Source organism: Phalaenopsis equestris, unplaced genomic scaffold (genome assembly GCF_001263595.1).
Source record: "Phalaenopsis equestris unplaced genomic scaffold, ASM126359v1 Scaffold000837, whole genome shotgun sequence".
Lineage (NCBI taxonomy): Eukaryota > Viridiplantae > Streptophyta > Magnoliopsida > Asparagales > Orchidaceae > Phalaenopsis > Phalaenopsis equestris.
This window is the reverse complement of record NW_018165277.1, coordinates 2502-14973: the sequence shown is the minus strand read 5'-3', so window position 1 is coordinate 14973 and position 12472 is coordinate 2502. Positions and strand designations below refer to the sequence as shown.

The window sequence follows — 12472 nt, the reverse complement described above, 5'->3', positions numbered from 1 at the left end:
GTTCTTTTTAACTAACTTTTCAGGTTTAATTAAGTTATGAAAAAATGAGCGACAAACTAAAAAATGTCTATAGAAGACGCGAACAATCATCAACGCCGCTTTAATTTAATTTTTAGTGGTCTTTCATTTGTTAAATTGTAGTCGAATATATAGAATTTAATTCACACCGTTCAATCGTCTGTACTCGCCTTGGTTAATTCGAAGCTTTGGGCCGGGTTGTGAAAACTGACATTTATACTTCAATTTGAGGGGGAGTATTAGGATATTTTAATGGCTAGTAATTGCCATTTTTTACTTCTAATTATTTTTGAGTTTTTTTTTTTTAATTTCCTTCCTTTTTCTATTATATTTTGTTTTTTTTTTCTTTTCCTTTTCTATTATATCCTGAATTTATTTCTTTCTTTTCTAGTTGACCTTGTAATGGGTATATATACCCTTCTTTTTATCAATGAGAATTACCCTGGTTCTATTGTAACAATGCTGAATGTTCGTCATTAGAAACTTGTGTAGAGCAGGAAAAAGTAAAGCTGGAATAGAAATAGTTTATTTTATTTCATCACGAACTCACTAAAAATGTTTGCTTTATAGGATGGTAGGCACCGTTTTCAGCAGAGGACAGAGATCATTTCAAAATGTTGATTGGGGGTTTTGATGCAGATGGTATAGGTAGTGTTGTACCTGATGGTGATGCTTATTTATATTCTAGAGTGTTGTTAATTTTTAGATGAGATGGAATGCCTATAACTTGTGAATTTAATAGTTGAAGCGATCCATCTGATATTGTGTGTTTGCCTATATAAAGAGTTTTTGCACTGTATTGATATTATTAATATTGTATCTTTGTTATTACTTTCTAGAAGAGATCAATTGGAGTTTTCATTTTTCCCATTGCATTCGTGCTCATTAGGTATGGATGGCCAGTGCTTTATGAGTTAGAATATTCAGAAATAGTATTACTTTAGAGAGTGCTCTTTGATTGCTTCTAGCTTTAATTGAATTTATAAAATTGGCAGCTGTAGTAAGAGTGCATTGAAATGCATTCTTGAAAATTTCATGAGGAATTACTGCATTAGAATATGCTACATATCTCATATTTTTTTGTCTGCTTTGTAGTTAATTCTCTCTGTGTATACTTCTTAACGATAATGATACTGCTCTACAAGTCAAATTTGACAGATAAATATTTTAGAATTATGGTATCATATTGGTACCTACATACAATTAAATGAAAATATGACCCTCAAATAGGATGCAAGGAGAAAAGGATTCATGTAGTCGATCCACTTAGTGCGATAAAGGCTTGTTATTGTTGTGGTATCATATTGGTGAGTATTGTGTGTTAGAAGGCATTTTTATTGTTGTGAAGAATGCTGAAGTTTCAAGCAATTTTAGCACAATTAAGAATAATATGATTTTTTTTTTGAAAAACTCCAAGTTGGGAAAGCACACCAGGATAACTTCTTGTTCCTAAGATTTGATGGTAGTTAAAATTGTCATGGAAGTATCCCTCCAGGCAGCTATATGGATTTCAGTACAACATGCATATTACAAGTTCATGAAGGCATCATCGAGGCTGTGTGGATTGGCCACAAGTACAATAGAAGCGTACAAAGGCATGGTGGATTACGTCTCTAGACTGCAAGATAGCAACATCTCTCAATAGTGTCAACATGTACTAATTTTTGTCTCTTGCTAAAATATTGATCATCATATGGTTTGTAGATTATTGTGACAAGGTAAGCTTTTGCCTCAGTTGTTGTGATGAGATCTACGAACGAAGAGCGTAACGGGCAAAATGATTGTCATTGTCAAAATAGAGTCGGAGATATGTGTTAGACCGTCGCTTAAGGACAATTTAATTTTTTATTAGTTATTATTGTAGGGGATAAATAGGGTTTATTATGCTTAGGGTTATGTTCTGCTATGAGATTGTTGTCTTGTGTGTTAGGATTAGGACTTGGGCGAGATCGCTACGTCTCGAATTGTGGGTGTTAGGGTTAAAGTTTGGGAGAGATCGCCTAACTCTTAATTTGTAGGTGTTTATCTTTATGTATTTGAGATGTGTTTCTTGGTATTATTGAAATAAAATATTTACTTTCCTTGATTTTGGTGGAGAACTAGTATTGGTTGCTATCAAATTGATATCAAAGCATTCGATTCTGGGAAGATCGCGAGGGAACAAAGAGCTCAGGAATCACGACATACAGAATCGTGAAGTACAAGAAGTCGCGAGAAACAGTCGCAATTGAGAAGCAAAGACGTGATCATGGTGATACTATGCAAACGAGGGATTGCGACAAACAAGGAGGATTGAAAGCGCGATAGAGACCTCTATATCGTCTTGATCCAAAACGTGGCGTCAAAACCTCACGATACATTCGAACGCGAGCTATCTAGCTAGGAAGCAAGCGACGAACCCGCGGAAGCTTTCTGGGATTTTGGGACAAATGACGGGATCAAGCGTTCTCTAGTCGCAAAAATTCACGATACCATTGCAATTGACTACTCGAAGCCACATAAGGTTCACGACGAGCACTGGAAGCCAACGTTGAGTCATGACGAGTGCCCTAGTTGTGGTGCAATTGTGATTTGAGGACTGGGAAGCCAACGACGGGATTACTCATGATTTAAGCTAACTAGGAAGCCACTGTCTATAGGAGTTTCATTTTTTTAATAAAAATTGTCTTAAGAATAATGACAACCAAGAAAATTGATGCTTTGAAGGAGAAATTGGAGGAACAGGTGAGTCAAATTTGATTTGGAATAGAGAAGCATTTGTCATCATGGAGGAGAGATTTTTACTCATTCTTCTGAAGTAAATGATGAAGAAGATCGTAGAGTTTCATGCAAATCGGCCGCTGACCGTTGTCGAATCAAGCGATGGTGTCTGGAGGGGGCGTGAGCAGCATCAATATTAAGGTTTTTTGCTACATTAAGATAGCGTAGTTGCCTTAGGCGAATATGGATCCGTGGGATCGAGCGAAGGAATCGGGAGTGGATTTGAGCGAGATCACTTGGAAGGAATTGTTTGACGATAGCTGGAACAAACAAAAGCATGTGGAATTGAGCAAAGGAGCAGGGAGTAAATTTGAGAGACAACATTTAGAGGTAGTTACACATGGAGGTTGGAACGAGCAGGAGCAAGAAGAACGGGACGACGTGCAATTTGGAGCTGGAGAAGATCAATTTGAAGGATTTTGACCATGAACATGGAATCATGGTGGGAAGGACCTCAATTAAGGGTTGAAACCAACCGAGCATGTGTCTTTTGCTGCAGTAGCCATTCTAACAAAAGGAGATTCATGGGCTTGTGGAGGGACGGGCGAGCTTATTATGGCAGTGAGCCATACTTATGGAAGAAGAGAAACCAATATGAGTCGAGGATAGGAATCTAACCCACTTAATGGGTGGAATTAGCTTGGGTCGTAAAAATTGGTGAGGAGACTCATATATAAGGAAGTTGAATATGCCGATTTTTTAAAGAAATGATGTTTATCTTTGGGTTTATCAAATAGAAAAGACACATGCTTCTAAATTGGAGGAGATTTTAACACCGATCCAACAGCTCCTACAATAATTTAAAAAGTTTTCAGTTTTCATGCGGATTGCCTTATGTAGGAGCTGCAATAATATTGTAGGAGTTGTTGAATCGGTTTTTCCACCTCAGTTGTCACGAAGAACTATAAGGAACACATGCATGAAATAACCCTGAGATTGAGTTGCCCATAGTTTTGTCCCTAAGTACAAAAGGACGATATCGAGAGATTGATCCGAGAGATGTTAGGGGCCAGAATCATACAACTTAGTGTGAGCCCCTTCTCTAGTCCAAGCTTGCTAGTGAAGAAGATAGATGGGAGTTTGCATTTACGTGTAGATTGTCGGGTAGTGAATGAGGAAATAGTATCTGGCAAATTTCTCATCTCGATGATTAATGAGCTATGGGTTGAGTTGTTTGGGGTTGTGGTATTTTCCAATATTGACTTGAAGTTAGGATAACAACAAATTTGGATGCAGACGAAGGTTGTGCGCAAGATTGCATTTCCAACTCATGAGAGTCGTTGTGAATTTCTAATTAAATGAAAATGATTGTTAGATTATGACATTACATGGGATCCATATGACTTGATCCACTAGTAATTTCTTTTTTTTTTCACCATGAGGGCATTGTGTCAGGAGGTGAGTAATGTTAAACCGGTTCCCAATGACAATTTAGTTTTTTATTAGTTATTATTTTGAGGTATAAATAGGGCTTATTATGCTTTGGGTTTGGTTATGCTATGAGATTATTGCTTTGACTCTTAAGATTTGGGTGTGGAAGAGATCGCTTACCTCTCAAGTTTTAGGTATTAGGGTTAAGCTTAGGGAGAGGTTGCCTACCTCTCGAATTATTGGTGCTTATATGTATGTATTTAAGTCACGTTGCTTGGCGTTATTAAATATTTGATTGCCCTAATATCGATGGAAAACTCATTTGATGTGTGCTTCCAACCATAGGATAGCCATCAGCGGGACAATTACAATGAGAGCCCTGTGACTCTCAAATGGTCGTGGCAAGCGGCTTGCACTTCACCAACTCATATATCAAGGTGATCTGTTTACATAGATCACAAGTGTTGTTCAATGGAGCGTTGCATTATATTAAGTGGCTACAATGGGCGGGATGTTTGTCATTAGTTATTGTGAAGGAGGTTTGTTGTCAAAGAACACATGTATAAAGGAGTGCCGTTTGGCCCCTAGATCGTTAATATTGAGCTTCATATCCATTGCGAACTGTTATGACGAGGTCGGTTTTGCTGATTGAGTGCGTAATTGGACACTTGATGGAGTAGAACTAAGTACAAAGAGAGTTAAACTATTTTTAAGACTATTGCAATGAGTGATGCAATCAATATCATCTTAAGCAAAATTTAAGTGCAACATGGCGTCAAGCAAGACAGTTGTTAACAAGTGCAACATGGTGTCGGTGATTATGAGAAATTTGTTTAGAGCTTTTTGAATCATAAAAAAATTTGCCAATTGAAATAAAAAGAGATTTTTCTATTTTTAGTGGTTTTTTTAGTCTTTGTTAGGAATATTTGCTATAATTATCCGTAATAGGCAGTGATTTTTTTAATTCTATGATTGGATTTTGATAAATAATGATTTCATACGATGGTTCAAATTAGTGATTTAAACATCCCATGTTGTAGGAGGCACCCATGTGTGTTAGTGGTGATAAATCATATTTTTAACAAACAAATTGATGGTAATCATGCTACAAAGGTGCAATATATATGATACGAATAAGTGATAATATCTCATCATTTTTATACTAATTAATTCCTCTCCCTGATAGGAGCATTTTGAGATTAACTTGTTAAATGATGAGATGTAGCACATTGATCAATTTTCTTTTTTCAGTTCTACTTTTTCGGTTAGCATTGATCTCTCTGCACCTACCAAACTTCTCTCAACCCAACTAAATTAGATAATTGTCTTCCTTTCCAATCTTTGGAACAATAAATTTCTAAATATCTATAATCTATACTTCTATCTTATATTGCCCATTGTCCCAAATTCATTGCCAATTAAAACCATGGTATGAATCTTCCAAATTTACAGGAATCAGAGTGGCTTAGAATAACTCTCCATAAATGGCTGGATGATGAGTACTGCCCTGAGCCAACCAATTTTAAAATCAGCAAGCTTGCTGCTCAATCATACTATGAATCTCTGATATCTAAGGAGACCGATCTCGGTGAGATTCTACTCAAAATTGTGAGAAGATTGGAGACTATATCCTTCCAGCAAAGCTTCCATGGATCTTTCTCATCAGCAAATGCAGCAGTTCACTTGATTACCCAGCGAATAGATTCTACAGCTGAGCAGTAACATTCAGTAGATAACACAAAAAATGAGAAGGTAATAAGCATTTATTTTTGCTCCAGCAAATAATTATTAGGAATTGATTTCTGGAAACTACTTATTTTTTGGTTTTTGAAATTTTAATGTGCACTTGTGGTATCTCTTTTCATATATATATGATGATATCAACTATGTTTATTGGGTTCATTTGATTGTTGATAGATACAGAAGCATGCTTTAGGAATAAGATAATATAATTTTTACTCATTTTATGAGCGAAAATAAAATCATGGTACTTAGGAGATTTTGAGACTTTTTATTTTGAAATCCATATAAAGTTCTACTTATGTTTAACCATATGATGGAGCTTATAAATTTTGACATTGTTTTAATGCAACCTTATAAAGCTTTTTAAGCTAAGCGCACAGAGTATAGATAAATATCACAGTTTTAGTAATTTGTTAAAAAAACAAGACTTTGTAAGGTTTGTGCATATGCATTGGAACTTCTAAATATCTTACAAACAACAACAACTAACTCTATTTTATTTCAAAAGTTAATATTATAAGATCTTCCCCTCACCTAATCTTGTACATTAATTTGCTTGACGTAGTCTATATATATATTTTCTTAAAGCAAAGGCTCAAAATAGTCTTCAGACTATCAACTAGTGATAAATTTAGTCACAGAGTTTTAAAGTACTCCTTTGTAGTCACGGACTATTAAAAATTGATCTAAATTAGTCCTTAGATTGAATTTCATTGTGAAACACTACTCATTAACTTTGAAGGTATTTTAGAAATGAAAATTTATTTTATTATTACTTTATTTTTCTTATCTTATAAGCTTATTGTTAAATAAAATATTTTGTTATTATTCTATTTATTTTAGTATTAAATTATTTCTATTTTGCTATGTTCAATTGATATATATGTTTTTTTTTTTATTTACTTGACATGCTTGCCAACTATAAACTTTGAAATAAAGAAGAGATTAGCAGAAGAAAAAGAAGATGGAGGGTGAGAGGTAGAACCAGCAATTTACTTCATTTATTTTGGATACAATTAAAGGACCATACAACAGACGCATTACATATACAACTCTTATATAGATGAGTAGAAGATAGGAAGCACATAGGCAATATTCTCTGCTATGGTTTGTTAGGATATTATACTCGTGACGTTGTAATCAGGAGAGGAAGTGGTGGTCCAACCATACAATAAACATAAAGCAATATTACACATATAATGGCATAATTGATTCTAATATTACCCCCCTTCAAGCTGAGGGGGTCTCGACAGTGAGCTGAAGCTTGGAGCAGTGGACTTTGAACCATTGCTTATGAAGTGATTTAGTGAAGATATCCGTTGGTTGATCCTGGGTATGGATATAATGAAGTTGTAGAGCCTCCAGACTGAATTTGTTCTCAGATAAAGTGGTTGTCAATCTCTATATGCTTTGTGCGGGCATGAAAAATCGGGTTGTTGGCGATGGTCATAGCTAAAATATTGTCACAGAAGAGAGATGTTGATTCTTCCTGTGGAATATCAAGTTCAGTAAGTAAACGACCAAGCTAAATAAGGTCAGCAGTTGCAGCCGCCAATGCCCGATATTTGGCTTTGATGGAAGAACTAGCAATCGTAGTTTGGTTCTTGACAGTCCATGAAATTGGTGTGGCACCCAATAAGGTGCAGAAACCCGTGACTGATTTTCGGTCTATTGAGTCTCTGACCCAATCGACGTCAAAATAAGTTCAAAGGATAAGGGGTGCATGCGAGATTTTGAGAGCCATACTGATTGAGCCTTTTAAATAGCGTAACATGTGTTTGAGGAGTTGGTGGTGATAGACCAGCGGAGCCTGCATGTGTTGGCAAAGATAGTTGACAGCAAATGCAATATCCAGTCGCGTAATTGTAAGGTATTGAAGTGCACCTGTGATTTTCCTGTATTCAGTCGGATTAACATATGGTTCGTTATGAGCCGGATTTTCATATCGCTTTGCAGGAAGTGGGGTTGCCACTGGTTTGCAGTCTCTCATTGTCGTGTTCTGTAGAATGCGGTGTAGTTATAGGTGCTGAGAGAGATACATTGAGTTTTGTGTGCGATGGACGTGGATGCCCAAAAATATTGAAACTTCACCCGAAGACTTAATTTGGAACGTAGCTTGGAGCTGTTGGATGAGGCTTTCGATAGCTTTGGTGTTGTCTTCTGTGATAATCATATCATCTACATAGATTAATACAAATATTTTATGTGTGGTTGTCAAGGAGAGTGGCAGCGATGGGTCTACTTTGCTGATATGAAATCCTCGTTGGATAAAAAATGCAGAGGTAGTTGTAAACCGTTGTTCAGGCGATTATTTAAAGTCGCATAGTGCTTTCTTTAGTAAACACACATGGTGGGGAAAGTTTGGATCTTTGAAACCTACCAGTTGCTCCATGTAAATTGTGTCTTCAAGGTTTCAATGCAAAATGACATTGACCACATCGAATTGGAGTAATGGCCACTGTTTTTTAAAAGCAATGGTAAAAAGTGTGCAGAGAGTAGTCATTTTTGCAATTGGGCTAAATGTTTGGACATAATTGACACCAAATTCTTGTTTATAGCCTTGTATCGAGTCACTGGTCCATCCGGATGGAATTTGGTATTGTATGTCCAGTGACACCCAAGAGTCACTTGATTTGGAGGGAGAGGAACTAAGTCCCAGGTACCATGTGCCTGAAGAGCGTGGATTTTCTCTGGCATGGCTTTGCGCCAATGAGGGAGCTTGACAGCTCGGCTAAAGGAGGTTGGATTGGAATTGTGTTGTAGTTGGTGAGAGAGGTTAAGCTTTTGAATGGGTTTTATAGTTCCCGTTGTTGTTCGAGTAATCATGGGGTGGGAAATATGTGTTAATGGAAGGATATTAGGGGTGATCTCAAGGAGATGGTGTGGTGACGGTATGTTGGAGGAGGAAGGAGCGGCAAGTTGGGGTGATGGTGTGGGTTTTATAGTTCCCGTTGTTGTTCGAGTAATCATGGGGTGGGAAATATGTGTTAATGGAAGGATATTTGGGGTGATCTCAAGGAGATGGTGTGGTGACGGTATGTTGGAGGAGGAAGGAGCAGAAAGTTGAGCTGATGTTGTTGTAGTATGGGACGGGAAGGTAAGGACAGAGGTCGGTGGACTTGCTGATGTTGTTGGGTTGATGTTTGATGGAACGTGTAGAAGAGGATTGGTCCACAATTGAGGTGGTGCAAGTGGGTTGTTGGGTATAATTTGGAACGAAAAAATGTTTTCATGAAATATAGCATGTTTGGATATCATAATTTTGTTGGATACATGGTTGTAGCATTTGTATCATTTATGTGTTGGAGATTAACCAAGGAATACACATGGTGTAGAGCGAGGTGTAAGTTTGTGAAGTGTCATATGCTTTAGCCAAGGGTAACAACAACATCCAAAGACTTTTATATGCAAGTAGGTTGGAGGGTGTTTGTATAGTTTTTCATAGGGGGGAGATGAAGTTGTTAGCCTTGGAGGGCATACAATTAATGAAATCGAGGGCTGTTTCGAGGGCATCAACCCAAAAATTTAAAGGGATAGATGCATCATGGAGGAGCATTCTGATGGTTTCGATAAAGAGGCGATGCTTACGTTCGACGACACTGTTTTATTCCGGTGTGTATGGGCAAGAGAATTGGTGGAGAACTCCTTCTTGGGATAAGAAGGCTTGGAGAGTGGCATTATTGTATTCCCCTCCTCCTTTAGAACGTAAAAGGGGAATGGTTATTTGGAATTGAGTTTTGATCATTTTATGAAGTGTATACATTTTCGAATTGTTTCAGATTTATGTCTCATTGGAAATAACCAACAGAATTTTGAATAATCATCAATGAAAACAATATAATATTGGTACCCTTAATTAGATAAAATTGGGGAAGGTCCCAATAGTGAATAAGTTGCAAGGGTAAATAAAAATGCAAAGACATTGAAGGAAAAGGGAGTTTGTGACTCTTGTTACAATGACAACTTTCAGATGACAAAGGAGTTGTTGAAATTGCGAGAGATGGATACTTTTTGGAGATACGATGAAGAATGTCCACGTGAGGACCCAAACGTTGATGTGAGGATCGTTGATGGTTGTAGCAAAGGCTTTGTGGGATAGTTCCAAGTTAAAAGCGGGAGCCGTAGTGGGGATTGAGTACAGCCCTTTCGAACTGTTCCATGAAGTATTATCCGATTTGTTAGGGGATAAAAAATATGAAAGCCAGTTGAATTAAAGACAATGGAGATATTATTAAAAGCGGTTAATCTTTGTACGGAGAGAAGATTATGAGTAAGGGAGGGGGAATGCCAAATATTAGAGAGCTTAAGCTTAAGCTCGGGTGTCCGAAGGATACCATCACCGTGATGTTGAACCGGTATGGATTAACTGTTCCTGCGAGTATTTTTTCAGCTCAGGTGGCCGACGTAGTTGTCTTTTGATGACTGAAATATGATGCTAAATGTGTCGTCGCTCCGGTATCAAGAACCCATGGTGTGGTAGAATCTTGGAGAGCACGGTTGGATGGTACATACTCAATGTTTGGACGGTGCCAATGGGTAGCGACGGACTGACTACTTTATGACATATTTGACACATAATGGAGGATTTTGGTTGAGATCGTCCACCCTTCATTCACTGGTTGGAGTTTTGAGTTCTACCTCGACCACGAGTGGCATTTCAGTTGCGATCACATGTAGCCGCAAGAGCAAGTTGTGGATTGGCTGCAGGTTTCGCCTTAAGTGTGTCATTTAGTTGATTGATCTTTTCACTACACATTAGAGAATATAATGTATGGTTAAATTTGAGTTTGCATGGCTATTTTAAATGTTTGGTATTGCACCGGTAGAGCATTAATACCATTAAGTGTATACAGAATCACATCCTCATTGTCTAAATGGCCTCCTGTGGCGGTGATGTTGTCAACTTCCATTTTAATTTTGGCTAGATACTGTTGCATGGAGTGATTGTTCATCGTCATGTTGTGTGGCTCATTTTTAAGTTGGATCAGTCGAGATCTATTAATTGGTTGAAGGCTCTATGATATTGTCTGCCATACATCTTCTGTAGTGGGAAGATGAAGTATGTATGGAAGTATAGCTGGTGAAATAATTGAGTAAAGAGCAGCTGTGAGGTTCTGATCTACAAGTATCCACATAGTGTTGACAGGGTTAAGCAATTGGGTGGTTGTTTCAGAGCCAATGAATCGAGTCGGACAGGGATTGTTGTCGTCGAGATACCCAGGAACCCATTAGCACAAAAAAATTTGATAACTTGAGCTTTCCACAGTGGATAGTTATAAGAGGAGAGCTGTGTGTGAGTAATATTTTTAATATTACTCATCAGGAACTTGAGGTTAGGTGGAATACCAGGTACTTCACATCCTTGCCCATTTTCTGTCGAAGAGTTACCCTCCGTCTCTGAAGCCTGTGACTTTGCCATGGCTGAGGTCGTCTCGCTTGATATGAATGGGAGAAGAAGCTCGCTAGAGCAAGAACTGCTCTAATACCATATATACTTTGATATAAAGAAGATATAAGCAGAAGAACAAGAAGAAGAAGAAGAAGAAGATACAGGGTGAGAGGTAGAATCAGCAATTTACTTCATATATTTTGGATACAATTAAAGGACCATACAAAAGTGGTGGTACAACCGTACGATATGCATAAAGCAATGTTACCCATATAATGGCATAACTGATTCTGATATTACCAAGAACATGAACTGTCATACATGCACATGAACTATTTTATTGATGTCATGCCATTCATAAATAAACACAGCTTTCAATGATATAAGTTCCAAGTGTACATGTTGATTTTTTTTTCTATATAATGAGTTATGTGTAGGTTTAAGAGTGCTTTATGGTGCTATTATTGCAGTATCTGGTTTCAACAAAAGGCGCGAGGAGACGGAGAAGCATATGTTGTTATTCTGAATGTTAATACTTTGATGTGTAAATGACCTCCTTGTAACCATTGTCTAGCAGCAAACAGTCAATTTTCTCCATTTTGTTACATCCATGTCTTCACTTTTTAACTCTTTAACCTTGGGCAGCTCTTTCGTTTGGTTGTGATATGATGTCATTGCTAGCTATTATTTGAATCATGTTTATGCATTTTTGACTTGGTAGTATGTCTACAACGATACTAATTATGAGTTTTTTATTTCATTTATAGTGCAAATATGTCTGAACTTGATCTTTCGCAATCTGAATCATCTAGCAATAAGCTGATAGCTATACCAGAAGCTCATAATAGCAACGAAAATGTCAATCTTACTTCGCAAGGTTCAGACCCAAAAGAAGTTCCTCATGTTGTCATAAATAATAACATTGAAGAAGTCACTACTAAGAAAGGTAGGAAGAGAAAGTCTACAGTATGGGAGCATTTTATGAAGGCTACATTTCCAATTAAGGGGGTCGCAACTTCTTTTTGGCAATACAAATGTTGTCGATCGAAATTTCATAAATCTAAAACAGGAACCACTTCTCAACTTCTACGTCATGTTAGAGAATGTGTACAAGTCAAAGTTAAAAGCAAGGAAAACGATGATCTCTCTGAAAAAAAAAAAAAACTGTTAAATTTTATGCCACTTGAACTT

At 37.2% G+C, this 12472-nt stretch overlaps 2 protein-coding genes across 3 annotated transcripts in view; one reads left to right on the top strand and one right to left on the bottom strand.

Moving 5' to 3' along the window:
• LOC110031527 overlaps positions 1-11845 on the top strand; it is a gene marked incomplete at its 5' end in the record, with an annotated part of 18335 nt that extends 6490 nt beyond the window's left edge. For both annotated transcript variants that reach the window (XM_020734773.1, XM_020734772.1), the window contains 2 exon segments: positions 5602-5901; positions 11752-11845. In XM_020734773.1, coding sequence (XP_020590432.1) covers positions 5602-5871 — 270 coding nt within the window.
• Positions 7418-7882, bottom strand: LOC110031517 (uncharacterized mitochondrial protein AtMg00810-like). Its single transcript, XM_020734761.1, has 3 exons — positions 7777-7882; positions 7639-7702; positions 7418-7571 (listed from the first exon to the last, which is right to left on the bottom strand). The coding sequence occupies exons 1-3, from the start codon at positions 7880-7882 to the stop codon at positions 7418-7420; spliced, it is 324 nt and encodes a 107-aa protein (XP_020590420.1).
• Positions 11846-12472: the final 627 nt, after the last annotated feature.